The 27500-nt window shown below is 42.3% G+C and overlaps 1 protein-coding gene across 6 annotated transcripts in view; it reads right to left on the bottom strand.

The window, feature by feature from the left end:
* Nucleotides 1-27500, bottom strand: part of Papss (3'-phosphoadenosine 5'-phosphosulfate synthase) — a 181185-nt gene that overhangs the window by 82190 nt on the left and 71495 nt on the right. Inside the window, exon 1 of one of the 6 annotated variants that reach the window (XM_076188906.1) lies at nucleotides 8233-8377. The exons of 3 other annotated variants lie outside the window; for them this stretch is intronic. In XM_076188906.1, coding sequence (XP_076045021.1) covers nucleotides 8233-8283 — 51 coding nt within the window. In that variant the 5' untranslated portion in view covers nucleotides 8284-8377. Of the gene's footprint in view, nucleotides 1-8232; nucleotides 8378-27500 lie in introns of those variants that run through there. 2 more of the 6 variants (XM_076188913.1, XM_076188905.1) reach the window with 2 other exon arrangements.

The following is a 27500-nucleotide window of genomic DNA, read 5'->3' as shown; positions in this document are numbered from 1 at the left end:
ATGGATGGGGTGGTGTGAGAGGTGAATGCGATGGCGGTGGGTCAGGGGTTGGAGATGGTTAAAGAGAATGGAGAAAAGTGGGAAATAAGCCAGCTGATGTTTGCTAACGACACTGCGTTTGTAGCAGATCAAAGGAGGGATTGAGGAAGTTAGTGACAAAGTTTGAGGTGTGTAAAAGAAGGAAGCTGCAGATAAATGTGAGCAAAAATAAGGTGATAAGATGTACAAGGGGAGAGAGTGGCAGCAGGCTGGAAGTAAGTATTAAGGGAGAGAGACTGGAGGAAGTGGATAGTTTTAGATACTTGGGTGCGAATGTGACAGGAAAGGGAGTGAGGGTGGAGGTAAAATGTAGATTGAGAGAAGCGAGTAAATGTCTTTGAGGATTAAAAGGTGCAATGAGAAATAGACATTCGGGGATGGATGCTAAGAGGAAGTTATATGAAGGAGTGATTGTGCCGACAGCACTGTACGGGGCAGAAACATGGAACATAAGAGAGGAAGAAAGGAGTTTGAATGTGTTTGAGATGAAATGTCTGAGAAGTATGATAGGGGTTACTAGGCTGGATAGAGTGAGAAATGAGGAGGTGAGGAGGTTAAAAGGTTAAAAGGGTTAAAAGGGAGATGGGGGATATGGTTGATGATTTCGACACATGGAAAGAATGAGTGAAGAAAAATTGGTAAAGAGGTGTGGAAGGAAGAGGTGGAAGGAGTGAATATGAGGGGGCGTCCTAGGATGAGATGGATAGATGGGGTAAAAAGGGCATTACTAAAGAGAGGAATATCTGTTGAGGAAAGACGGGAGAGGACAGAAGATAGGGGTGAATGGAGAAGAGTTGTGTATGGATGATTAAGTGATGTTTTAGGGGGTGGGGGAGTATGAGAAATAAATTGACGCAGCCCGAAGGGATTTCTCCCCGTCTTCTCCTTTTCTGCGCGAGTGGACGGAAAGGGGGTGTCGCCGAACTAATGAAGCGGCCTTGCTGTGGATGTGATGTGTCCTACGACACTACTTTCGACCCAGGGCAGTGGATAAGATGCAGGGATGACCCGTCATCCAGGAGGTGCCAAGATGTGAGGGAGGGAAGAGGGTGGAGGAGAGCGGAGTATGTAGGGAATGGAATGGGTGGGAGTGGTTTTTATGCCTTTTCTTTTGGCTACCTCCCATGTAAGGGGGAAAAAAGCCTTTATTATATGTATGTATGTAAAAGTATTAAAAGAACAGAGCGCAGATATGCTTTAGGAAGACAGCAAATTATATGTTTGAAAGATAGGACTGGAGAAATAATTAAATGTAGAGACGGAATGATAAAAATAGTAGCAGAATTTTACCAAGAGCTTTACTCGTTGAGTGAGTAAATTCATCTGTAGATGTTAGTTGTGTGCCAGAGATTACAAAGGAAGTAGAATTTGCTCTAAAAATACGAAAAGAGGAAAAGCACCAGGGGAAGGTGGTATATCGATAGATCTGTTGAAAGACGTAGGGAAAGAAGTTCATATTAGGTTGGCTCAATTGTACACCCAGTGCTTAAGTCAAGAAAGTGTTCCTGAATCATGGAGCAATGCTATTGTGATTTTCCTTCATAAAGAGGAGACCAGAAGGACCTTAGTAACTATCGACCGATTAGCTTGCTATTAAATGTATATATTCTCCAAGACCCTTACAAATAGACTAAGTTAAGTTTTAGATGGAAACCAACCGAGAGAACAGGCAGGCTTTCGGAGCGGATACTCGACCCTAGACCATTTGCAGGCGATGAACCAACTAATCGAGAAAACGACAGAATACAATATACCTCTCTGTTTAGCTTTTGTAGATTACGAGAAAGCTTTTGACTCGGTAGAACAAATAGCAGTACTAAACTCGTAAGGGTTTTAGAAAAAAAAATTGCGAAAGGTACCGCTATAATTCGACTACATAAAGATACAGAAAAGATCAAGATCGAGAAAGAAGTACGGCAATGCGATACCATTTCACCCAAACTATTTACAGCTTGTCTGAAAGATTTTCAGAAGGTTGAGTTGGGAAGAGAAAGGTTTAAAGATTAATGGCGAATATTTGAACCACCTAAGATTTGCAGATGACATTCTTGTTTCAGAAAGAGCAGAAGACTTGCAAGATATGCTGAGTGATCTGAACAAAGTAAGTCTCAAAGTAGGTTTAAAAAAGAATAAGAGTAAAATCAAAGTAATGTCAACACGAAAGTTCAAAGTAGAGATTAGAATCGATGGTGAGAGTCTTGAAGAAGTTGAAGAGTATAATTATTTAGGCCAGATGGTGAAAGTGACGAAAGATCATGATAATGAAATAAAAAGACGTATTACAATTGGTTGGAAAGTATTTGGTAAATATAATAAAATCCTGAGGCTCTCTACATTTATGTTTGAAACGTAAAATTTACAATCAGTGCATTCTGCCAGCCATAATCTACGGGTGTGAGACTTGGAAACTAACAAAGGTGATGGAGACAAAGCTAAGGACTGCACAGAGGAGAATGGAGAGATCAATGGTGGGAATAACGCTGAGAGTCCAAAAGAGAGCAAGCTGGGTGAGAGAGCAGACTAGAGTGAAAGATATTGTAGAGGCGGTAAAAGAGAGGAGGTGGAATTGGGCAGGTAAGTTAGTGCGAACGACTGATGAGCGATGGAGCAAGTGTGTTACTGAGTGGACGCCGCGAGATGGGAAGCGTGGAAGAGGGAGACCAGATAGAGGGTGGAGAGATGAGATTGTGAAGTTTGTGGGAGTGACGTGGCAGAGGTTGGTGCGGTCACGTGAATCATGGAATGCTATGAAGGAGGCATTTGTTCAGTAGTGGACTCAGGATATCTGATTTGACTGATTGACACCAGACGATATTATAGAACTGAAGAAAATAAGACGAAACCCTAAAGTTGCTGGCCTATCAACTGAATACTATCTGGCGTGTGGTGCCTTAACACAGTGGGTTCAGGTTGCCAAGGGACTTCATGCCCTCTCGGAAATGAGGTTTACAACACACACACACACACACACACACACACACACACACACACACACACACACACACACACACAAACACACACATACACACACCGTCGCTGTCAAAGAACCTAACTTATGATAGCTAGGTATCACACCAGTTTTCGCCACGTGTGTGTGTGATTCACCACTGTCTTCAATCACGTGTTGGACTCGGGATTGACAGCTATTACTCTTCCGGATGAGAGCTAAGGATTCATACACGACCTGAGCTGTGTGTGTGTGTGTGTGTGTGTGTGTGTGTGTGTGTGTGTGTGTGTGTGTGTGTGTGTGTGTGTGTGTGTGCGCGCGCGCGTTTCACCACGATCTTGGATCACGTGTTGTACTTGTGACAGCTATTACCATCCCGGATGAGAAGGGAGCTAATTGCCCAAACTTGTGGACGTGCCTAGTTCACGTGCCAATTACATCTGGGATATATCATAATATAAAAAAAAATCACGAAAGAACGTCAGGTTTACAAGTCGTAAAAATTCCATCTCATACAGACGTGTGTCATGTTTATGACAATGAAGGCAGAAAGATTAATTATAGAAATGTTAGGGAGCATATTTTATATTTATATTTAGCCTCATGGAATAAGGTTACAGGGAAAATGCGTACATACTTTTGTTTAAAAAAATCCTGAATATCTTTCCTTCCGGGAGTTAGATAGGCTGGATGACTTCCGGTAACCACGGAATGAGGTACTGGGTAAATATACAGGTTCGTCCTTGAAGATATGAAAGCTAATTAAGTAGCCCTCAGCCGCTTGCAGAGGTCGAACCGAGCCCTTTATAACCACTGACCAACTCGGCCTTTGAGGTTTTACGGTAACCATAACTAATGAGTGAAACTGATCCTCACCCCCCTTTGAGTGAATAATCAAACTAGCCTCTGACCACCCGTACTGATTGCACAAGTCTTAATAACACCCCTATGGATCAGAGGTACACAGCGTTCTTTCCTACTATTCGCGAGACTGCCCATGAGGATAGAATCGCTTTCCCCTTTCCTTCTTTAATAGGTTATCACACACTGGGCTTCCAGCGCCAACCCTGATGAGAGTCCGTTAAGTAAAAACTACCTCGATTACAATATTTTATTTTTCAAATCTCCAAACATCCAACTTTTCCGTCATATATAGCAAAGCTGAATGATGAACTAGGTGATTGTAAACCTATACGAATGTTTGACATACTGTTGAATTTTTCCTAAAGAAGTCTAGATTTCTGTAAGTGAAGTCGTATTCGAGTTATTCAAATGGGGGTTTGAGGTAGGATGTGGGAAGAAAAAGTCCAGTGTGATAACCTATTTAAATTCCTTTATTGTTCCCAAGGATAAAAGCGCTGGTTATTAGCAACGAAATACAATTCAATGCAAAGTGCAATAAATATAGAAAACATATTTAAATAATTCGGCCAATACTGAGACGCAGGCGACACAGACGACGCAGCAGAGGAAAGGCAGACTTCCTGTTGCTGAATTGAGCCACAGTTTGAACTTCTCTCTCTCACTTGACATGCTAAGGTAGTTCATCTAGAAGCATTTCAAGAGAGAGAGAAGAGTTCAAACTGTACTTCAGTTCAGCAACAGGAAGTCTACCTCTGTTCTGTGCTGTGTCGCCTTGGTCTCAGTTTGCGCTCAGAGACGTCTTGGTTGATATTGAAAGCACAGGTAATATCATTATTGCCAATTATTAATGATCAAATATCCCGAAACATGTCTCCATTACACTGACATTATTTCCCGAGTAAAATTCATTATCATGGTTACTTGGGGCCTTGCTTGAAGAAACACAAAAACACCTTAGATTGAACTACCTGCATGAGGGTCTTCAAACGTGGATATTTAAATTTGTAACAAGAAACGAGACATCCCATTTCTCAAAAACTGCCAACCTCACAGACCAACGACATGACGTCACGACGAGGCGTGAACTTCTTTGTGACTTCATGCCGCTTTATTTCCGAAGCCAGCCTGACTGGTGCTGTTTGACGTGAATATACACGAAGTCCTGTATTCTTTCTGACTTCCTGGTGTCCATGAAGCAACCACAGGATATCCCACGAATAAGAGTGAAAGTGGTTCGTCACCAAGTTAAGACAGCGACCTTAGGATAAATAAATCATACGAAAATCGACTAAAACATATGAATCTGTTTTCCCTAAAAAAGCGTAGACTCAGAGGTGACTTGATACAGGTCTTTAAGATTCTAAAAGGAAATGACAACATCAAAAGTGACCAAATTTTCACATTGAATGAGAATCAGACAAGAAACAATGGTCTCAAACTGTCCGGAAATAGATTCAATTTGGAAGTAGGTAGAAACAACTTTGCCAACCGTGTAGTTAATGAATGGAATAAACTTCCTGCACAGGTAGTGCAATGTAGTTCAGTTCGAAGCTTTACGAATCATTTAGATAAACACCTAAGCAAGATGCTGTAATGATCATAATTTATTTTATATTATTTGTTTTTGTTTTGTTATCATTTGTCTGTCTGATTTTCATTTATTATTAGTTATGTGTCAATTTATTATTATTTACTATTTACCTGTTTGTTTATTATTTAACTATACCTATGCATTTATTTATGTATTTTATTTGTCATATACATTATTATAGTTTTTATTTAATATTTTATCATTATTATGTTTTTTTTTGCATCCGACCTAGATATGGACCAAAAGGTCTCCTGTCGGTATGCTCCGCCTTTGTAATCCTTTGTAAAAGCAACCGATGTTCATATGCAAGATACTATTTGTTCGCATGAAAAGGCAAGGCTTTTTTCGCAGCTAAATAAAATCGCCTGTTGATAGCTCACTGTATCCTGCCTTCATCAACATTAAAAATAGTCCAATTAGTTGCTTTGACCCTCTCTATGTGTCTGAATTTTGGGTCCCCTTTCTCTGGCTTTAACCATTCACCCCTTTACCCCCGACACACACAAATACCCTCTTTTCAGTTGTTATAAGCCCTGACTCATAGATACGAGTACATGCATACAATGATATTCCTATTCACAATGCACACTTGTCTCAACGGATAGCGTGGGCACATATAATAATAATGTGTGTGTGTGTGTGTGTGTGTGTGTGTGTGTGTGTGTGTGTGTGTGTGTGTGTGTGTGTGTGTGTGTGTGTGTGTGTGTACATTGGTCTTTTGGATTACGTGCTGGACTCGTGAACGGCAGCTGTTTCCCTCCCGGAAGAGAGCTCAGAGCTCGTATGACCGATTTATAGGTAATGCTGTGACCTTACACGCACACACATCCCAACTCCCCGCCCACGAGAGTTGGAGTAACGACTCGAAGCGCAGCGATACTGAAATTATTTCAGCCCTGGGCAGGATTCGAACCCGAACTGCCGTAGTGACAGTCGAGGATTCTACCAACCGCGCAACCGAGTCTCGTGTGTGTGTGTGTGTGTGTGTGTGTGTGTGTGTGTGTGTGTGTGTGTGTGTGTGTGTGTGTGTGTGTGTGTGTATTTGTGTGTGTGTGTGTGTGTGTGTGTGTGTGTGTGTGTGTGTGTGTGTGTGTGTGTGTGTGTGTGTGTGTGTGTGTGTGTGTGTGTGTGTGTGTGTGTGTGTGTGTGTGTGTGTGTGTGTGTGTGTGTGTGTGTGTGTGTGTGTGTAGATGATTCTACACGCATGGCTATATGGGGTGAGGTATGTGGATCAGACTACTACCGCCACACCTGTTGCATTCAAAATTGAGCTGTACCCCACCAGCCAGCCAGCCAGCCTGCCTCGCTCCTTCTCACGGGTCCTGATAGTTATGTCACCAATCCCATCACATCCTGATCGCTGAATGCAGTAATGACGTACACATACGCGCGCGCGCGCGCGTCTGCCAACTCAACCTAATGCGTACGATATAATGGGGTTATCACGATGGGCTATTTTTTCTCCAACATCGTACCTTCACTTGAATACCTCGAATATGACTTCTTCGCATACATTAATCCAGACTTTTCTAAGAATATTTCAACAGTATGTCTAACATTAAAATTTCTTATATATATATATATATATATATATATATATATATATATATATATATATATATATATATATATATATATATCGGAATGATTATTTGATACTTGGAAACTTTTAAAATAAAACATTGTAACCGAGGTCGTGTTTGTTCAAACGAAATCTTAACTGTCGGCACTGGTGAAGCCCGTGGAAGCCCAGTGTGATACGCCCTTTCACTTGGGTACAAGCTTCAACCATTATTTTGGAAAATGAACAGTGCACAGATACGCGAACGAAAAATTTACTCTAATATTGAAAGGACAGGAATCTCGATACATGCCCTCATACATACATTAATCACCGCACAACTTCAATATCACACATACTCATGTACATATCCACATACACATACATTATTCACCGCACTACCTCAACGTCACACATACACATGCACATATCCATATACACATACATTATTCACCGCACAACCTCAATGTCACACACACTCATGCACATATCCACATACATTATTCACCGCACTACCTCATTGTCACACATACTCATGCACATATCCACATACATTATTCACCGCAGTCTCAACGTCACACTACACATACATTATTCACCGTACTACCTCAATTTCACATATACTCCACACACACACATACACTTGGTGTGGTCCCACACCAAACACAAAGAATGTGATGTTACACCAAATAACGCGACTCCTAAGTACCATTAAATGCTAGTCGGCAACTTCCACTGTGCCGTCCTTTATTAAAGATGCCACATGGCACGATATGAGGAGGCAGCACACTTGTGCCTGATGGTTCTCCCACCCCCGCGCTTCGGTTGTTCACTTATTCAAATGACCGCACTCTGGAGTAGTGTCCAATGGTACACATCACCATTCACCCCGCAAGTACGTAAACACGACTTCCACGTCTCCACTTCGCTTGCTGGACACGTACAACATCGCGTCTCGCAAACGTCAACCCAATGTCCTACTTACCAACGTGGAATCATTCACAGCTACGTTTCAATCAAGACCCAAGGCAAAACTACAACATAGTCCCAAACCCCATCCCACAGGAAACCACAAAAAACATAAAACAACCCAATCCCTTACCCCCCAGGAACCACATTCACCGTAAAGTCCCAAACCGCACATACAAAGGTCATGATTTCTGTAACAACCCAGTCCATGATCATGCAATTACTTGTGTGTGATACCTAAACGACGAAGAGATCACATACCGAGACAAGACTGTAGGGGATGACCCCGGTGTTGAAAAACACCGTCGACATGTTGCTCCGTTGCACTACAATGGTCCACTGGCTGAGCGATCGCCACGCAAGCTATCTTGTTCCCGTTCTGCGTGCGTCTGTCTGTGTGTTTACGCGCGCCGTGCAAGGCCCAACTCGCACGCTCTCTCTCTCTCTCTCTCTCTTCTCTCCTCTCTTTCTTATCTTTCTTCCTTCCTCTCTTTTCTCCTCTCTTTCTCTCTTATCTTTCTTCCTTCCTCTCTTCTCTCCTCTCTTATCTTTCTTCCTTCCTCTCTTCCCTCCTTCTCTCATCTCTTCTCTCCTTCTCTCTCCTCAGTCTATCACCTCATCAACACTACACCCCTACCTTTACCACCACCCCCACACAACTTGGCCTCACTGCACCACCGCCTATTACCATTTCTTTTTTCATAAGGACTGAGGGGACTGCAAGAGACTATGAACTACTCCTTACCACCTGCTATCCCTACCCATAAAGTTATCTCATCTTCTCTTGAAACAACCAATTATTTCAGTGTTCGCTACAGGGTTACTAAGTCTATTCAATTCGTTAATCACTCTGTTGGTAAACCAGTTATTGTCTATTTCCTTCTCAAACCAAAAATTGTCCAATTCAAACCCATTAATACGAGTCCTAGATTCATCCTCATAACCTGGAGGATGGCCTGAACAACGACAGGAAAGCCTTTTTAAAGTTCTTTCGTGGCATCAACCACGATCGACGTGATGGACACCCCAACATCTAAAGGCGTTTTCACACTAAACTGTTTTTACTCTTTTGTGGCAGATTTGCAGCCCGTAACTTTCGCGAAGGAATCTGATATGCTGATGGAAAAAAAACATCCAGCATATAAAATTATATTCTATGTACCTTAACCAATCAGGCCTGGCCTAAGCGAGCTTTGAACTTGGGTCACCGTAAACGTGAGACTTGAGCGTTACAATTCCGCGACTCAAAATTCTGAGTGGTGGAGTGGTAACGCTCGGGTCACACGTCCAGATGGATCCGAGTTTAAAGCTCATGTGGTGCTGGGATTGTTTGAATTACGTCGCTGTTATGAACGATTTGTTCTATGACACTTCAATTATTTTTAAGTCGGTGCTGTTTAAGTAACTGCAGGTCAGGTGAAGTCAAGAGATACTGGACAAATCTTGGCCGCCACCTGCTGTGATTCCAAAATTAAGTGAAGTGTGTGTATTTGCTTCACTGTGGTACACAGGAAAGGAGCAACGTTCGTGAAGTCCCGTCACCTACTCTCCAGTTTTTCATACCTAGCTTCAAATTGATGCGTGGTTCCAATTTGTTGCATATCCTTAATTTCCAACTGTCATATTTAGATTTGAATTCATGTATTGCTCCAGCTTGAGCTACATCACCTAAGCTATTCCAAGTGTTTATGCATCTATATAGAAGACTATTTCTTCACATTCTTTAGACATGTAATCTTTCTTAATCTATTACTATTACCTCTTAAAATCTTCCTATTACTAATCAAGAAATCGCTTCAGTAATATAGTTTCTTCCCTTTAGCGACCTAAAGACAGTAATCTTTCCCTAAATACTGATGCAGGCCTCGAACTCCAAAGTCTCCTGCCCATGCCTCCTAAGCCACGGCACATACCCTAATATCTCTAAAAGGCGTCAAGTGGCAAGAGCCCCCTTTTATGCACGACTATCTTTTCATTTCCCTACAGACTTCTCTTCCCCTCCCACAAACACTAATCCCGCGCGAGCGAGTGGCCTTTTCTGGCGAGTCCATAACCATTACTTTTCGATCTTTCAGTGATGGCAGATCTATTAGATGTATCTAATTGGCAGTTGGCGACAAGTCTATCAAAAGAAACACCACGTGATCATGGACTGTTTATTAGTACGACGTTTCGCTAGTTACAGCTTGATCAAGTACTTTGTTAAAGTTGTAACAAGCGAAAAAGTCGTACTAATTAAGGCTCCGTCCTCACATGGTGTTTCTTTTGATAAACTCGTTATGTGTGTCTATGTGCAGATCCATTATATATGTCACTGTGCAGACGTTGGGTTAGTAATTGCTGGACCTGATCCCAGTGCAGGCTAAAGTTCGTGGCCCAGTTTCTATCTTGAGCTGATTAACAGGCAAGGTAAAAGAAACATGGTGCTACTTCAGCGTGTGATCTACATTTAAGAATGTGATCTACATGCATGATTCACTTGAAGTGTTTGATTTATATTAAAAAATAAGAAACTTAGAAATTAAGATACAAATGTCATATGAGGCGTCCAGAAACAGAGGGGCATTCCCGCCACTTTAACTGGTTTCGAGTTGAGCACGGATCGTGAAAGGCATAATAAGCCTCTTCTATCTGTATCCGTACGTAACTCGAAACCAGTAAAATTGGTGAATGTCTCATATGTCCTGAAAATATTTCCTGACCCACCCAAACTTCACCCCTACTAGGGCAAGAGAGGCTACCCTACATGAGGAGGGAAAAAACAAAGGTACACCTGTGGGACTAGATCACGTGTTCTGGAGGACGCCACACAAACAAACAAACAAACAAACACACTCTCTCGCATGGCGCAGTGGTAGCGATCGCGCCCGCCAATACGGCGGTCCTGGTTTGAATCCCGCCCAGGGCTGAAATAATTTCGATATCGCTGCGCTGTGAGTCGTTACTTCAACTCTTATGGGCGGGGAGTTCGGGGTGTGTGTGCGTGTAAGGTTATTACCCACAGATCGGATATAACCTCTTAGCTCTCTTCCGGGAGGGAAATAGCTGTCAATCACGAGTCCAACACGTGATCTAAGACCATGATGAATCATACACACACACACACACACACACACACACACACACACACAATTAACATTATTGAAATTTCAGGAAAATTTCAGGAAAATTATTCAATTACCTTCCCCCATGGTGGTGTCGTGTTTCGCCAAGCTAAATCACTATTAACCTTATCATTGTGGTTTGGGCAAAGAAGACAGTTTTTCCCCCTCTGACTAACTAGTTTTCTCCTTACGGGATCTCCCACATCTGGTCCTAGGTCTTCTTGGCGCATACTAGGGGCTCAATGTTGATCTTGGAGCATACTAGGGGTCCAGTGTTCATCTTGGAGCATACTAGGGTTCCAATCTTAAACTAAACAAATACTTGGGGTCCAGACGTTTACCGGGGGGCCAATGTTGATATAGACGCATATTAGGGGCCCAATGTTCATATGTTCATATAGACGCATATTAGGGGCCCAATGTTCATATGTTCATATAGACACATATTAGGGGTTCAATGTTGATATACAGTAGACGCATATTAAGGATCCGATTTTATTCTAGGCCTATACAAGGGGTCCAGTGTTATTCTAGGCGTGCACAAGTGGCCCAATGTTATTCTAGACGCATATAAGGGATCCAGTGTTATTCTAGACCCACAAAAGGTGTCCCCGAGGAAGATAATACTAACGACAGGAGCCCCAGCTTCTAATGTGAATAAAATCACCGGTCGCAGGACAGAACCTCTGCCTTGCTTGTCTTGACCTTTCGCAGTGCGCCGTCCATGACACGACCCCGTGCTCTCAAATAACCGTGAGTGTCTATGGACGATCTTGCAGGTCACGACCACGTGTGAAAAGGTCCATAAACACCCATGTTGACTGAGAGCACGACGTCGTGTCGTGGACGGCGCACGGCGAAAAGTCGATATGTGTGAAACGAGCCTGAGGTACGTTGGGCTCAGCCAATTTTTCTGTTGATTGGGTATCTTTTGGCCAATGAAAGTTTGTTTATGATTTATCAGTGACGATTATATTATTAATCACAATATATTTTTAATCCACGATCATCTCACACCCTTCATTACTTTTTCTTGTATATCGGTCCGATTACTTTTTCGGTCTTTTTATATAAAAACAAGACTGGTTTGTAACGCATAATTTCTTTTAATTATCCAAACCTTATCCGCATCGATTTTCATAAGGACACGTTCGCACCATGTTACGTTTGTCTTTGGTCCAAACGTCCTTAGGATGAGACCAAAATGACCTCGGGCTGTGACCAACATGTCCTTGCCTCAAAACGTCCCGATGTGAAAACAGCCAAGAATCAGTTAATGGTTGCATAAGCGCACTGACCAACTATTCAAACGGGAGTTGGTTGCAGCGTATCGGCCAACTAAACACTTGGACATGCGCGCACTCCCCAATATCTTTGAGTACGCAGCTAAAATGTTGACAAAACCAAGTATTCTCAAGTATAGGAATAACTCTAAACAGCGTCCATTTGTAATCACTGAGGCTCTTTTCAAACGCATCGACTTTTCGCCGTCCGCGACACGACGCCGTGCTCTCAAATTATCATGTGTCCATGGATGCTTTCACAAGTCGCGACTACGTGTGAAAGCGTCAATGATTATTTGAGATCACGTCGTAACATGGACAACGCACGGCGAAAAGTCGATAAAAGTGAAACGAACCTATGAAAAGGCTGTGAGCACACGTCATAAGTCGCTGTATATTAGAGCAGTCACCTTTGCCCTTCGTACGCAATATTCATTCGCAATTACTAATGGAGGGCAAACCTTAACCCGGCATAGCACCTACTCATTAATATATATCGTGGGTCCTTAAGGCCCTTCGTGATCACTTGATCCTACGGAGAGTCTGCAATATCGTTTAAGAGTGTGACGTGACCAACCCCTTCTTTGAAAAAAAAATAAAGATTGAAGCCATATAAAAAAAAAGGTTCAATGGAAAAGAAAACCCGCTCAATTTCACAAAATCAAAAGCAGGTCATTTCTTCACCTGTGCCTTCATATATTTTACCTCCCCACCCCCATCCCAACACACGTGCGCAATCTTCCCATGGTTATCTCGTCAGCCTGACACCAGGAAATACTGTTGATGGAATTCTCTTCCCATGACATTGGGCAGGGTGTCGCCTGTCTTCGAACTGTCCTCGAGTTCTTATCAAAACGTCTTAGGATTGTAGTTAAAATGACCTTATGCTGTGGTAAAAAAGTCCTTGTGTTGTGGTCAAAATGTTCTAAAGCTCTGGGTCAAAACGCCATGAAATTATGGTCAATAAAACTTCCTAGGATTACGTACAAAACGTCATAAGATTGTGATCAACATAACTTCCTACGGTTATAACCAAAACGTAATATATGCTGTGCCCTAACACCCTAGCCTTGTAGATCAAATGTCCTTGTGGGCCAATCGCACCAAGGTTATGGCTATAATGCCTTTGTGGTGTGGTCAAAATGTCCTAAAGCTGTGGTTATAACGTCTTGAGAGTGTGATCAACAAAATCTTCTTGGGGTAGGGCCAAAACGCCCTAGATTTGTAGAAACAAATGTCCAAATGTCTGCGCGCGGGACGAGAGCTCCCTATTGGAAAACCCAACCACAAGGCTTCTGTCCTTTCGTTATGAGTGTAGGATATATGTATTATTGATGTGATTTATACAGTTATGCATTTGCTAACTGAGCAAGTGTCCTATTTTTCACTTGTCTGGTGAGCAATTGTTCGCAGCCTTTTTGTTACAGTGAGAGTTCCTACTGTCACCAGGGACCCCTCCGGCAGGAACAGATCCAACTCGTCAGCTGTCGATACCATTCGCGCCAATTCAAATTCATATCAAATGACAGACCTTGGTCCGAGGAATCAAACTGACATAGGCCTAATTCCTCCGGTACAAGGACAAAATATCAGCCTCTTATCTTATAGGTGGACAAAAACCCAGTCTCATATATAATAAGAAATTTTATTGTTCACAATCAATGATATACAAACAATATACAAGGTTGTTACACTTTATGTTACATTTTATCGCAGACATGTGGCATAAACATGTACACTTTTTTTCCAATCTAATGCAAGCACCAACAAATTCCTCCACACTCTTAGATTCTGACTGACGGTCTGCACAGGGGTTAATAAGGTGTTCTTTAAAGGTCGTCTGTGCTCGACGACATCTCTTACGAGGTTGTTCTCCAGTCTGGTCTTGTAGCATTGTAGTGGCAGCAAGTGCCTCATCCTGTCGGAAGGCTTTAATGATAGTCCAAGTGTTTGGGTGTTGATGACCAACGAGTGCACGGAAGGAGTTATTCCCGCCCTCATAGATGATGTTGTTGGTTCTTCGGTCTCCTCGGTTGATAATGGACTCAAAAGACGTTCCATATTGGTGGAGGGGGGGGGGGGGAAGACGGCGACGTAGACGGATAGGTGGCAATGGGTCATTTGGATTTGCAGCTGGTTGCTGAACACGCCGGAACGTTCCTGAGACGTAGGGTGAATCAAAGTATGTGACAAGGTCCTCCAGTCCTTCAGGTGTGTTGTTCTTGAGGTAATCCATACCAGCAGCAACATCATCCAGGGGCAGTAGAGCAAGTCCATCCAGCATACCACAGAACTCCTTGATGGCTTCATCAGATCTGTACAGTGGGACAAGTCCCAAATCTTGGATCTTGCGCCATGTACTTTGCGTTAGATGGTAGAAGCAACCTTGAACTGCCACGTGTTCCCCAAATACACTGCTTACAGCCTTGATCGTTGCTTGTTCGAAGTCTGTGATGATGGTGGTTGGATCTGGGTAGCAGCCAAGGCGTTCACATTGGGTGATCACAGCTTGAAGCATCTCTTCATAGATGGACTCTGTTTTCCCTGGAAGAAGTGCATACATACAGGATACTGAGGAGTTTCCGAGTGGGATCCGAATGACATAAACTTGTCTAAAGATGTTTGGTGTCATGGTAAAGTTACCATCCATGTGCCACTGGCTGCTTCTTGAAACCAAACGAAGTCCTGCTTCAGAGGCAAAGATGATGATCCGGTTGTTACCACTGTTGCTGCCGCTGTCATGAATCAGACACTGTTTCGGATCGTCACCACCTGTGGTAGCCCACTCTCCATCAATATGAAGTGCTGCATGTGGCTCTGGGTGTTTGGGCCGAATACCTTGCTTCATTCGTCCGGTACCACGGCGGATGGTTTCGGGCTTTTCAGCTCTTGCACGGACTTCGTCAGGGAATCCTATTATGGCGTCTGCAAGGATCTGTTTTTTTTTTTTCTTTTTTTTTCCCTTTAATTTGGTTGCGTAGTTTGGCTACTGCAACGTGTACTTGGTTTTGATCATGGTTGTGCTCTTTGAAACTCGGTGACACTGTTATATCATGGTCTGTACTCATTGCTCCTTTGCAAGAAAATGAAGCACGGTTGGCACACTCCCAGCAGATGGTGTTCTAGGTCTTGATTTTTCTGATGTAGAGATATCCTTTAAGGCACACTTTCAGCCCGCCCTTGTTACTCTTGATGGCTTCCATGGTGTATTATGACAAAACAAGCATAACCCTGCCTTATATATCCCAGTTGAAATGTTTTAGACTGAGATTTTGTCCACTTTATACATTAGGGACTGGGATTTTGTCCCCTGGGGTATTATCCACTGTGATTTTGCCATTAATTCAATTCTTCCAAGGACAAAGTAAAGATGAGAGGCCTGGGCCGGCCCAGCGTTTTGTTGATGGTAGAAGACTGAATCCAATGTGATGTGCAATTTGTATTGACAGCGGGCGTGTTGGTAAGTTGCTGCGGCTAGTTAGTAATCGGGCGAGTTGGACCATGCGACAAGATGCCATACTTTCAAATTTTTATTCTGGTTTGTTCCAGTCGAGTTTATTCAGTTGAGGGGACAACACACACACGCACGCATGCACGCACGCACGCACACACACACACACACACACACGCACACACACACATTAATGAATCCACAGAATAATAATGCAAACATATGATATTTCATTCCGTGGCCCAAACGTCCGGTCACCAATTGCAATAGAGACAACACGGTTAAGGCTAATCATATCCACTGCCTGAATTTAGGTAATAATGGCACAGGTAAAATTGGCACGGTAAAAACGGCACAGGTAAAAACGGCACAGGTAAAAATGGCACAAGTGGAAAAATAGGTAAAAATGGCACAAGTGAATTTTTTGTGAAAAAATGGCAGTGTTTAGAAAAAAAAATTAATATTTTTTCGTAAAATAATAAAATAAATAATATATCATATACCTGTAACAAGCAAGATTTCTTTCAGCTCGATGCACTTTGGGAAATTCATTGGAACAGCTTGATGAACTTTGGAAAGTACTTCAAGCTCTCCCAGTGGTTCCTTAACAAAATAAATACCTTACTCCTGGTTCACTACACACCACTGAGTCATAGTGAGTAACAAAGGAAAAGAGAAGATTTGCTTCCAAGGATACATGTATACGAAACATGGCTGATGGATGGCAATTATGCAACGGCTCCACTAGGATTTCTACAGCTTTATGTAATACGCGTCCCAATTGGTAATACTGCAGTTTCTGCTGTTTTTGCTTGTCTGCAGACTAAAACACAAGATACATATGAAACCCTGCTACAAGCAATCATGGATCACTGCCACGAGATTGAGCTCTACCCAGACCCAACAGTCATAATTGTTGACTTCGAGCAGGCGATCATCCAAGTTATCAGCAATGTTTTTGGACCGGAAACACGCACACAAGGTTGTTTCTACCACCTGACTCAAGAGTACCCGGAGAAAAATACAGGACCTTGGCCTCACCACCCACTACAAAGAGAGTGAAAACTTTCGTCATGTCTGTGGACAGATCGACTCATTGGCATTTATACCAGTTGAAGATGTTCCAGCGGGAATGCAGTTACTCAAGGCTAGATGTCCTGATGAAGCAGCTCCCCTGCTAGAATACTTCGACCAAACTTATGTTTCTGGTACATATGTTCAGAGAAGAAGACTGAACTTCCAGTCAGGCATTCCAGCAGTAAACCTTCGGCGTATTCCAGCAAGATTTCCTCCAGAACTTTGGAACGTACATCAAACTACCATGAATGACTGTCCAAGAACCAACAACCTATGTGAAGGCTAGAAAAACAAGTTTTATCATCTTGTAGGCTACCAGGAAGGGTTGGAAGAGGTGGTGATGACGGGAATGGTGGAGGGAAGGGGAGCAAGAGGAAAGCAGAGGGAGAAGTATATGGACGGGCTGATGAGGGCGACGGGAAAACAACTCAAACCAGCACAGATGGTACAAGTAACTAGGGACCGTGAACGGTGGCGCTCCATGGTTGCCGAAGTCCAAGAGGATATGGCACGACGGTAAGGTAAGGTAAGGCTACCAGCACCCATCTATCTGGAAACTTATAAGAACAATTAAGAATGAAGCAGCTGTTGTGAATGCAGTGATAGCAAGAAACTCAGTTGGTGAACCAACCAGGAAAAAAACAAAGAGAGTATATGTCGACCTACAACAAAGACTAAAGAATTTATGCAAAGACTACACAGAAGGAAGGAAAAACCTTGATCAAGTGTTACGTGGACTTGGTCACAACATAAGATTCTAGTTATCAAAACGGTGTTCTCATGTCTAAACATATTTCATTTTACTATAATTGTTTTTCATAAAATTTAAACGTATAAACCTATAAAATGGAGGTAAAACAGTTTTCTTTTTTTTACCAATATAATAAATGTAAATAAAAGGTTATATGTGATATATGAATAAATTATATTTTATTCAAAACTGGTTTTCACTTGTGCCATTTTTACCTATTTTTTCATGTGCCATTTTTACTTGTGCCGTTTTTACCGAGCCATTTTTACCTGTGCCATTATTATCGTGCACCCCACTGCCTATTAAGAGGGCAGTTCCCCTTAAAAATCGAGTCAGGGCGGTGGAGCATTGCTTTGTAGGTAGGTAGGTAGGCTGAAAAAGATAATTGTTTACCTAAGTAACTTACCAAGTGTTTACCTTAGTGATTTACCTTCGTTTTTACCTAAATAATCTACCTAAATAATTTTAGTACAAACATCAAGAACATAAGCTAAGATGGGAAACCATTGTTTCTGTACGTAGAAATATGAAAAGTTATGACATGCTAAGTGACAGAAAACTGAGTATAAGCTATCTGCATATCATAATTTGAATATAAGTGACTGGGGTGAGTTAAGTTTAGTTCAGTCTCATCTAAATAAAAACATCATATCACCTCGAGTAGCACACGGATTTGAGGAGCGACAAATATGAACTGTTAAAAAATATATTTACAACATCAGTGAGCCGTGGGACGCGCCGGTAGGTGAAAACAAGATCATCTTATGTATTGCTATCAAGGAATAAGTGGATTTGGGGAGCAAAAAATAATATGAATTATTAAAATATATTTACAACACCAGTGAGCAGTAGGTGAAAACAAGATCCTCTTCTTATGTATTGCTGTCAAGTAATATATGGATTTGATGAGCGAAAAATAATATGGACTGTTAAAAATATATATCTACATCAGTGTGCTGTGCGACGTGCCAGTAAATGAAAACAAGATCCTCTTCTTATGAAATGGACTCGGGGAACTAAATATATGAATTATTAAAAATATATATACAACGCAAGTGCGACGTGGCAGGGTGAAAGCAATATTTTTGCAGTCAGGTCAGGGCTGACCCCTCACCAACACCATCCCACCCCTTCCGCCACGCACGAAGTACACTACCAACACACGAAGTACACTACCAACACACGAAGTACACTACCAACACACGAACCACCCAGGAGTTACGCAAACAAGATATCTGTAACATAATTTCCTATTAAGGAGTCCAATGTCTGGCGAAATAATTGGGACAAGTGTTCCTATAGAACTGAGTAGATAACACCTGGCTTGCTTTCTCGCATTGTTTTCTTAACAGGTAAATACGATGTACCTGAGGAATATTCTCAAGGGCTAATTTTGTATCTTAGTCTTCACAGAAAGTGCGACAGGATATTCTTCTCGAATTCCCCGATATGTCATGGCTGTGGTATGCATCTAATTCACGAACATCCAGGAAACGGTTAGCAAAATTATGCAAGTTTTTTCGGGCGATTTTGAAAGTCCTTGCGGACATGACGTCATTCTCTGTTTCGCTTGCGCACGCAGTTGCTGTTTCATTTGTTTTTTATTTATCTTCAATAGGTTTGCACGTTATAGTTACCGTTGAAGTGTTGCCATACAATGAGGCCTCTTTTACTCAACTACATGTAATCTTAATCTCTTCCATTTACTAGTTACCCTTCCGATAAACAAAATTATCAAGGTATTAATAAAAGTGGTCTTAACGTCTTCAGTCATGGAATACACACACACACAGAGACTGAGGGTCATCCTTTTTTCTTTCGTTAAAGAAACCCGGAGAGGACCGCTACCGGGCGGGATAGTTTGCGGGCGCTGAGCGGAGAAATTAAGGGTTAGGAACAGGATTTGGACCAGGAATGGGGTTAGGATAAGGGGTTAAGGGTGGAATCAATATTAGGGTCAAGATTAGTGTTGGGTGATCCTATTTATAAAAGTGAGATGGAAGATGATTCCACTCTTGGATGCTGCGGGGGGGGGTATCACTTAAATATGTTGGTGCTTGTTTGGTATGTGTGGTATTCTAATTTGTGACTGCCTCTAGTTGTTCGTGTATTTGCTGGGTGTAAAGTTTCTTTGTTTATATCAATTAAATTGTTTGTGATTTTATATACAATTTTTCTGTGTATTCGACTTCTTGTTTCAGGTGATCCAAGTTTAATGTCTTGTTTTAACCTTGTGGCTGCTGCAGTGTGTCTAATCACGTCTGATCCATCATGCTGCTTTATTTCCTTTACTGAATTAAAAGACCTGGGGTCAGCTACGACAAAATCCACAACGTATTTCATCAGGATGGAGGGATGCCTCTCAATTGAATCAAATAACTTGACTTTGACAGAATAAAACAAGATGTCTTGCTTGTTGGGATTCTCAACTGCATATTGTAACGATTTTTCTAATATTTGATTATTCAAATTATTGATCCTCAACCTGGGAGAGGGGGGCACACTAATTGTCCAAGTGGGTGTGGGGGAGGGGGGCAAACCGAGAACTAGTGGTGGTTACAGGGTGGCAGACGATTCAATTTAGTTGCAAATGTGTTAGCGTGGTATGTTGTATATCATACCATTATTATTGTACATTGTACTTGTGTGTTGCTTATTTGGGGAATTATATGTTTCCCCCTCTTTATAAAATTGTCATATGTTTTGTTGTTTGTTGTTTTATTATTTATTGTAATTATGTGTAGCCATTGTGTATATTTGTAATTATATTGGATATCGCAAATACGATGCACGTCTTTTCGCGCGAATTGGCAGATTGGCGTCAGTTCGGAGCCAGCTCTCTTAGTTGTCAGTGGTATCAGTGATTACAGTGTACTTCCCACTATTTGACTTTCATTTCTTGTAGCCACCCGGTACATTTTGGTGGTAGCGTAAAAACAATTTTTCGTTTTTTTTTTTTTTTGTGAACGTTCAGAAGACTTTAAATTGCAGCGCTGGACTATAGCCGGTCATAATAGTTGCATGTCTATGTCCGTTCTTTTCTCCCATTTTCATTTCACAGGCTACAGGATTTGCTTATTTGGAAGAAGTAGTAGTGCTTTCTCACTTTGGACCAGTGACTTTTTATTTAAAAGGCGGTGTTCAGGAGCATTGTGGTTGCATAGAGCGCCATGCGATTTTATTGGGAGACGTTTCCCCCGAGAATCTTCGTGTTCGGCCTTCTTTTGGACTGATATCGCCGTCTGCTTTTGCGGGACGCTCTTTTATGGTTGCTGTGTGGATTGCAGTTTGAATTGGTGATTGGATGAGGACGGATTCGTGCTTGGATTGCATGAAGCCTTGGTCGGCGTCCCTGCCGGTACATGTTTACCACGCTGGCTCATACATCGCGTCCGAAGACATTAGTCATTTTCGTTACTTACCAGTATTGTATATTTCCTTGCCTTAGGCATACCTTTATTGTCCTTTTTGAGATTTTATGGACATATTGTTGTATATACATATTTCATATTTACCGGTCGTGCCTTGGGCGGCCATTTTTATGACGTTACTAGTTGTTTACTTTTTGAAATGTTACCCCTCAGTGTTTAGATTTTCTTTCGCCAGTGACGTCTTGCGTATACTTACGCATCAGTGCATATTTTTTTACGTAATTTTTGCTAATTACGGTCTTAATATAATTTTTTCTTCATTATTGCTATATGTATTGCATTGTTTCTGTGTTTCAATGCTTCTGTTTGTGTGAATTATATCATTATCTTACGTTCGTGTCCCATGTCCATGTGATTTCTCTATATTATTATTATTATTTTTTTTACATTATTTCATGCTTTGTGCAAGTGTGTTATATTTACATTATTTCTTGCTCAGTGTCAGTGTTTTCTATTAATGCTGTACGTTATTACGCAGTGGGTTCCGGTTGTCAAATCCTATCATGTCTGTGTCAAAGATGCCTTCGTTTATCAGTTCAAAAAACTCATCTGAGACAATGGCTCACACATTGACATTATTGCATCAAGAACCGTCGGTTATGAAATTCTCTGGTCAAGATCCCCATTATAAGGCGATTGATTTTATCCGCCAATGTGAGGACTCAATTGTGCACTCCGTTTCGACGGGGCCTGAAAAGATCGCCTTTGTGAGGTCCCAGCTTGTGCCAAATTCTCTGGCATTGGAGTTACTTTCTGCGTCGTGTCTAGATCACAAATCTCTGGATTATAATTATGACATCTTTAGGTCTAACTTCATTAAACTTTTTTCAGATACCCCTGGTGGTGGTTCGTTCCATTGGTGTTTCAAACTGGCTGATACTCTCGTATCCCAACTGGGCACTCTTGATTATAGACGGGCGCAAGCTCAGGCCAGTATAATTGTTGTTGATGCTTTAGAGTCACTTTCACATTCAGATTGGGTAGATAATGGCAATATCACTTTAGATAGATTTCGTCTTATTTTGGAATTTTTTATGTATATTCTTTTTTTTTTTTTTTTGTGCCTTCTGAGAGAAGAGCTGCATCTTCTCTCAAGTATACGACTGATGAGACTCTATTGTCTTTTGCGACAAGGCTTTCCTATAAACTAGGGGACGTGCCTTCTAATTCCTTGTGTATTGGCAATGCTCTTCAACATACCGATGTTCCTTGTTCTCCTCAGCCCTCTCGGTCTACATATCCTAGTCATAGCTCTCCTCAATCTACAGTTACACCACCTCCCCTGTTATGTAACTTTTGTAACAAGTCTGGTCACTTGAGTAATTTTTGTTATCGCCGTCGGCGCCAGGTACATAGATCAAGACAGTCCCCTGTTCGCAGGAGTGTATCTAATGTTTCTTCTCATGTTCCACATGACCCTTCTAGAGTAGAACCCCAGGTTACCCTCAGTTACTGTCTTATCCATGGTCATTGTAAACACTCTACTGATCAGTGTTTCAAGGTTTTGAAACTTAGGGATGAGACTTCTCATCAGCCTCGGCAATCCCATTTTCACCAGCGCGTGTTTCATAACCCAAAGGTTTGACCAGCAATGTTCGGTCTCAAATCATCCCCTTGGTAGCTGTTGAGTTTTCTCAAATATTAACCTTTCAAGTTCTTACGAGGGATACACATCTTTCAGTTACTATAGATACTGGTGCAGAATGTAGTCTCATAAGTAGAAAGGCTTATTTTGCTCTACGGGAATTGTACATTCTCCCTTTATCTCCCTTTTGTAATAATTTGCATTCTGTGCAAGGTTCTCCCTTGTCTGTTCTTGGGTCTGTTTGTCTTCCCTTACAGTTTCCCTCGCATGCTACAGTCTTCAATGTCACTTTTGTTGTTGTCTCTGGCATTGACCTTCAGTGTGATTGTCTCTTGGGTATTGATGCTCTTACAGCTCATGGCATAGATATTTCTCCTAGTCGCCGTGTAGTGACTTTCTGCAATTGTGATATCTCTGCATCGGATAGGCCAGTTTCTGTTTGTGATTCTACTGTGCTTGATCAGTCCGCACATGTGCCTGTACCAACTTCTAAGCGCTCTAACCCTGTTTCTCATTGTGCTGCTGTTGTTATAGGAGAGCATCTTATTGAACCTTCAACTTCTGTTCGAGTTCCGGTGCGCGTTTCAGGTGTCCCGATAGGGTCTGACGTTCTCTCTTTGCCTGACTCTATTCGTATTCGTCGGCTTGCACTAGAAGGAACTCTCTCCACTGTTCGCGAGGATCATATCACCACTGCGATGGTAACCAACGTCACGGGTGTTCCTATTCCTCTCTCTCCTGGCAGTCACTTAGGCTCCTTTGAGGTGGTACACGTTGCTACTTTCCAGGACTCGCCTATTATAGCAGCTTCTATACTTCAGTCTCCTCCAACACGTGACCCTATTCACTTAGCTTCTGAGTTTGCCACATTTGTAGGCGAGATTGATTTTCCTGAAGAGGCGCCTCGTCTCCTTGACCTGTTAGTTACTCACCGTCAGGCTTTGGCTTTACCAGGTGAATCCGTTAGGGGTTACGGACCGTGTGGTTCATAGAATTGATCTTCAGCCAAGTACTCGTCCTGTTTACGTCCCCTCTTACAGGCTACCTCACTCTCGTCGGCTTATACCCCAGTCCTTGGTTGACGATTTATTGCGTGAAGGTGTTGTACAGGAGTCCCTCCCAGAGTGGAACTCGCCTCTTCTCCTGGTGCCTAAGAAAGATGGATCTTTTCGTCCTGTTGTTGATTACAGGAGAGTTAACCAGACCATTATCCTCAGCCTCTCTTAAGCGAGCTTCTTCAGTCCATTGGCACTGGTAATACGGTGTTCACCAGCTTAGATTTAAAAGCAGGTTTTTGGCAGATACCCCTGGAGAAGTCTCGTAAAGTCACGGCCTTCTCGAATCCCAGTGGGCACTATGAATGGCTTCGTTGCCCCATGGGTTTGCGGAATGCTCCTTTGACTTGCCAGCGCTTAGTTAACTCCATTTTTCATGGCTTAGTTGGAGATGGACTTTTTGTTTACTGGATGATTTGATTTTAGTTTCCAAAGATGTGGAAAGCCACTTTACTAAGTTGTCCATGGTCTTGCAACGTTTTGCTGAAGCTGGGTTGAAACTCAACTTACCCAAGTGTTCCTTTTTCAAGTCTAGTATCCAATTCCTAGGTCATGTTGTAGACAAACATGGTATCCACACCACAGGTGATAAAATCAAGGCGGTGAGAGACTTCCCTAAACCGAAGACAGTTGAACATGTATATTCCTTCCTTGGACTTGCAGGATACTATCGTGCATTCATTAAAGATTTTGCTTCAATTGCTTCTCCTCTCACTCGCCTTCTCAAGAAGGACTCTTCCGTCCAGTGGTGTGATGTTCATCAGAATAGTTTTGATTCTTTGAAGCTTGCTCTTACTGCAGCGCCTGTGTTGGCCTTCACTGATTACAGTCTTCCCTTTACAATTTGTACAGATGCTTCTGGTACAGGCATTGGAGCCGTACTCATGCAACAAGTAGACGGGCGTAGACCTCATGTAATTGCATATGCTAGTCGCATTCTTAATAAGCCTGAGTCCCGTTACTCTGTTACTCATTTAGAGGCCCTGGCAGTGGTGTGGGCTTTAAAGCATTTCCGTGATATAATTTTTGGATATCCTATTACAGTCTACACGGACCACACTGCTGTCACTCAGCTTTTCAAGGGCAAAAATCTTTCAAGCCGTCTAGCCTGAGGAATTCAATCCAACCCTTAAACATATCCCGGGGCGTGCGAACCACGTTGCTGATGCACTTTCACGCAATATCCCTGTTGCTTCTGTTACAGTGATTCATAACTTTTCCCTGCAAGATCTGGCCAAAGCTCAGCGTGAAGACCCTGTTTGGTCTGCAGTAATTTATGCTTTGGAGTCTGGTGATGATTCCACCTTACCAGCTTTACCAGTACCTCTGTCCCAATTTTCCCTACAGGACAAGGTTCTCATTCGTAATGTGGAAGTGTTTGAGCAAGATGTGGCACAGCTAGTGATCCCTGAGTCTCTAGTTCCCGTTGTTTTGTCCCTTGCTCATGGTGCCCCTCAGGCTGGTCACCCAGGTCGTGACAAGACTCTGGCTATGGCACGGAAGAAGTATTATTGGCCTAAAATGCGACTAGACATTACCTCTCATGTAGCCCGGTATAGTTCTTGTGCCCAGAACAAAGGTTCTACGAGCACTGCTCCCATTTTAGAGTATCCTACTCCTCGCCCTTTTCAGACTGTGGCTATAGACCTTTTGCAACTGCCTCGTAGCACTCAAGGCTCTGTGTATGTCCTTGTGTGTGTGGACCACTTTAGTCGTTTTGTAGTCTTAGCTCCCTTACGTAACAAATCTGCACCAGTTAGCACATGCTTTAGTTTCCCATGTGTTGTGTCCATACACCACTCCTTCGGTGCTCCTTAGTGATAATGGGACGGAATTTAGGAACGAGGTTTTGGCAGGTATTTGCGAACGTTACGGCATCAAACAGACGTTCGTGACTACTTATCATCCGGCGTCCAATGGTCTTGTGGAGAGGACGAACAGGAAAATTTTAGAGATCCTACGTCACCTTGCTAGTAATTTTCATGAGTCTTGGGAGGATTGGCTTCCCCATGTCAGTGCTTGTATCAATAGCACCATTGTTTCTACGGGCAAAACGCCTCATTATGTTATCTTTGGAGTTGAGAAACGGCTCCCATATGATGTGCTTGACAGCCCTGCTCGTCCCCTCTACAATTTAGATGACTATAGTAAAATCCAGAGTCATGTGATGCATGCCATTTATAATTCTGTAAGAGATAAACTGGATGTTTCAAAGGCCGACATGTTGAAACAACAACATGCTCGTGCAAAACCTGTGACCATCGGTGTTGGTGATCATGTCTTCAAAAGCATGCTTGATCGCCAGTCGAAATTCAATTGTAAATTTGAGGGCCCCCTTTTGGTGACTGAACGCCTACACCCTAACAAGTTCAGGATTTTTTACCCTTCTACAGGCCTTGGCGAGATTTCACACTCTGATAGGCTCAAGAAGACTCAAGTGCCTATCCCTGCCTTTACCCGGCCTCCTCCAGGGCCCACTGTAAGAACTATGCCTTGTTTATCTACCCCTCAAGGGGGTCCTGTAATTATCTACCCCTCAAGGGGTCCTGTAATTACCTAAACTTTCATTGTGTATTGTTATGTATTCTTTGTGATGTTTACCTTTTTTTTTTTTTTTTTTGTATCCCTTTCTTGGTTATAATGTGTAGCTATTGTTTAGCTCTTAAGTGTACTGTTTTGTTTTGTATTTTGTCGTGTTTAGATATTAACTATCATGTCTCGGACGTCCGGCAATTGCTGTATTTGTATTTTTGTTAACTGGCGCCAGTCTTATGTTCCTTTATGTGTTTGTATGTATTGTCTTTAAGTAATTAATTATGTATGTGTTTATTTAATGTATTGGGTGTGCTATTGTATCCATTTTCCCACACTTTTGTCTGCCACTTTTGCATATGTGGTGTGTGTGTGGTTTGTCCTTGTGTATTTTGGATTCTCCTTGCCTCGGTCAGTCTTTTTCTTGTTTGCTCGGTGGGTCAACGAGTGGTGCTGGCCGAGCGATGTGTTAGCGTGGTATGTTGTATATCATACCATTATTGTACATTGTACTTGTGTGTTGCTTATTTGGGGAATTATATGTTTCCCCCTCTTTATAAAATTGTCATATGTTTTGTTGTTTGTTGTTTTATCATTTATTGTAATTATGTGTAATCAATGTGTATATTTGTAATTACATTGGATATCGCAAATGCGATGCACGTCTTTTCGCGCGAATTGGCAGCTTGGCGTCAGTTCGGAGCCAGCTCTCTTTGTATTTACACGCATTAGTTGTCAATGGTATCAGTGATTACAGTGTACTTCCCACTATTTGTCTTTCATTTCTTGTAGCCACCCGGTACACAAAGTTGTCTCTCCACGAGGCTGAAGAACAGCAAAACATAGGTATGGTATACACGACGAAAGGCGGGTTAAGAATCCCACAATTACACTATATCGACTGACCTTTCAAATGTACTCCAATGGGGGGGGGGGGCTGTAGGCGATGTTCTTCTCCTTACAGGAACCTTACGGGCACGGACAGAATGAGATCGCAATTCATTCTTATATAGGGTGCCACACACACGCCCCGCCCCCAGGGGGCTGTTGGGGGGCATACGATTGTGGTAGAGGAGATTGTCACAGAGTAAATGATTAGCACATGGTATAAAGCCGGGGGGGGGGGGCGATACCATACATGAATTTATAAGGGCTAATCCCCTCTCTTATTGTGACCAAACGTTTTCAAGCTTCAAGGACCAGTGTGTGTGTGTGTGTGTGTGTGTGTGTGTGTGTGTGTGTGTGTGTGTGTGTGTGTGT

Source organism: Oratosquilla oratoria, chromosome 8 (genome assembly GCF_046742065.1).
Source record: "Oratosquilla oratoria isolate Oo_2021 chromosome 8, ASM4674206v1, whole genome shotgun sequence".
NCBI classification, from domain to species: Eukaryota; Metazoa; Arthropoda; class Malacostraca; order Stomatopoda; family Squillidae; genus Oratosquilla; species Oratosquilla oratoria.
The sequence above is the reverse complement of the archived record's forward strand: the minus strand, read 5'-3'. Positions and strand labels throughout refer to the sequence as shown.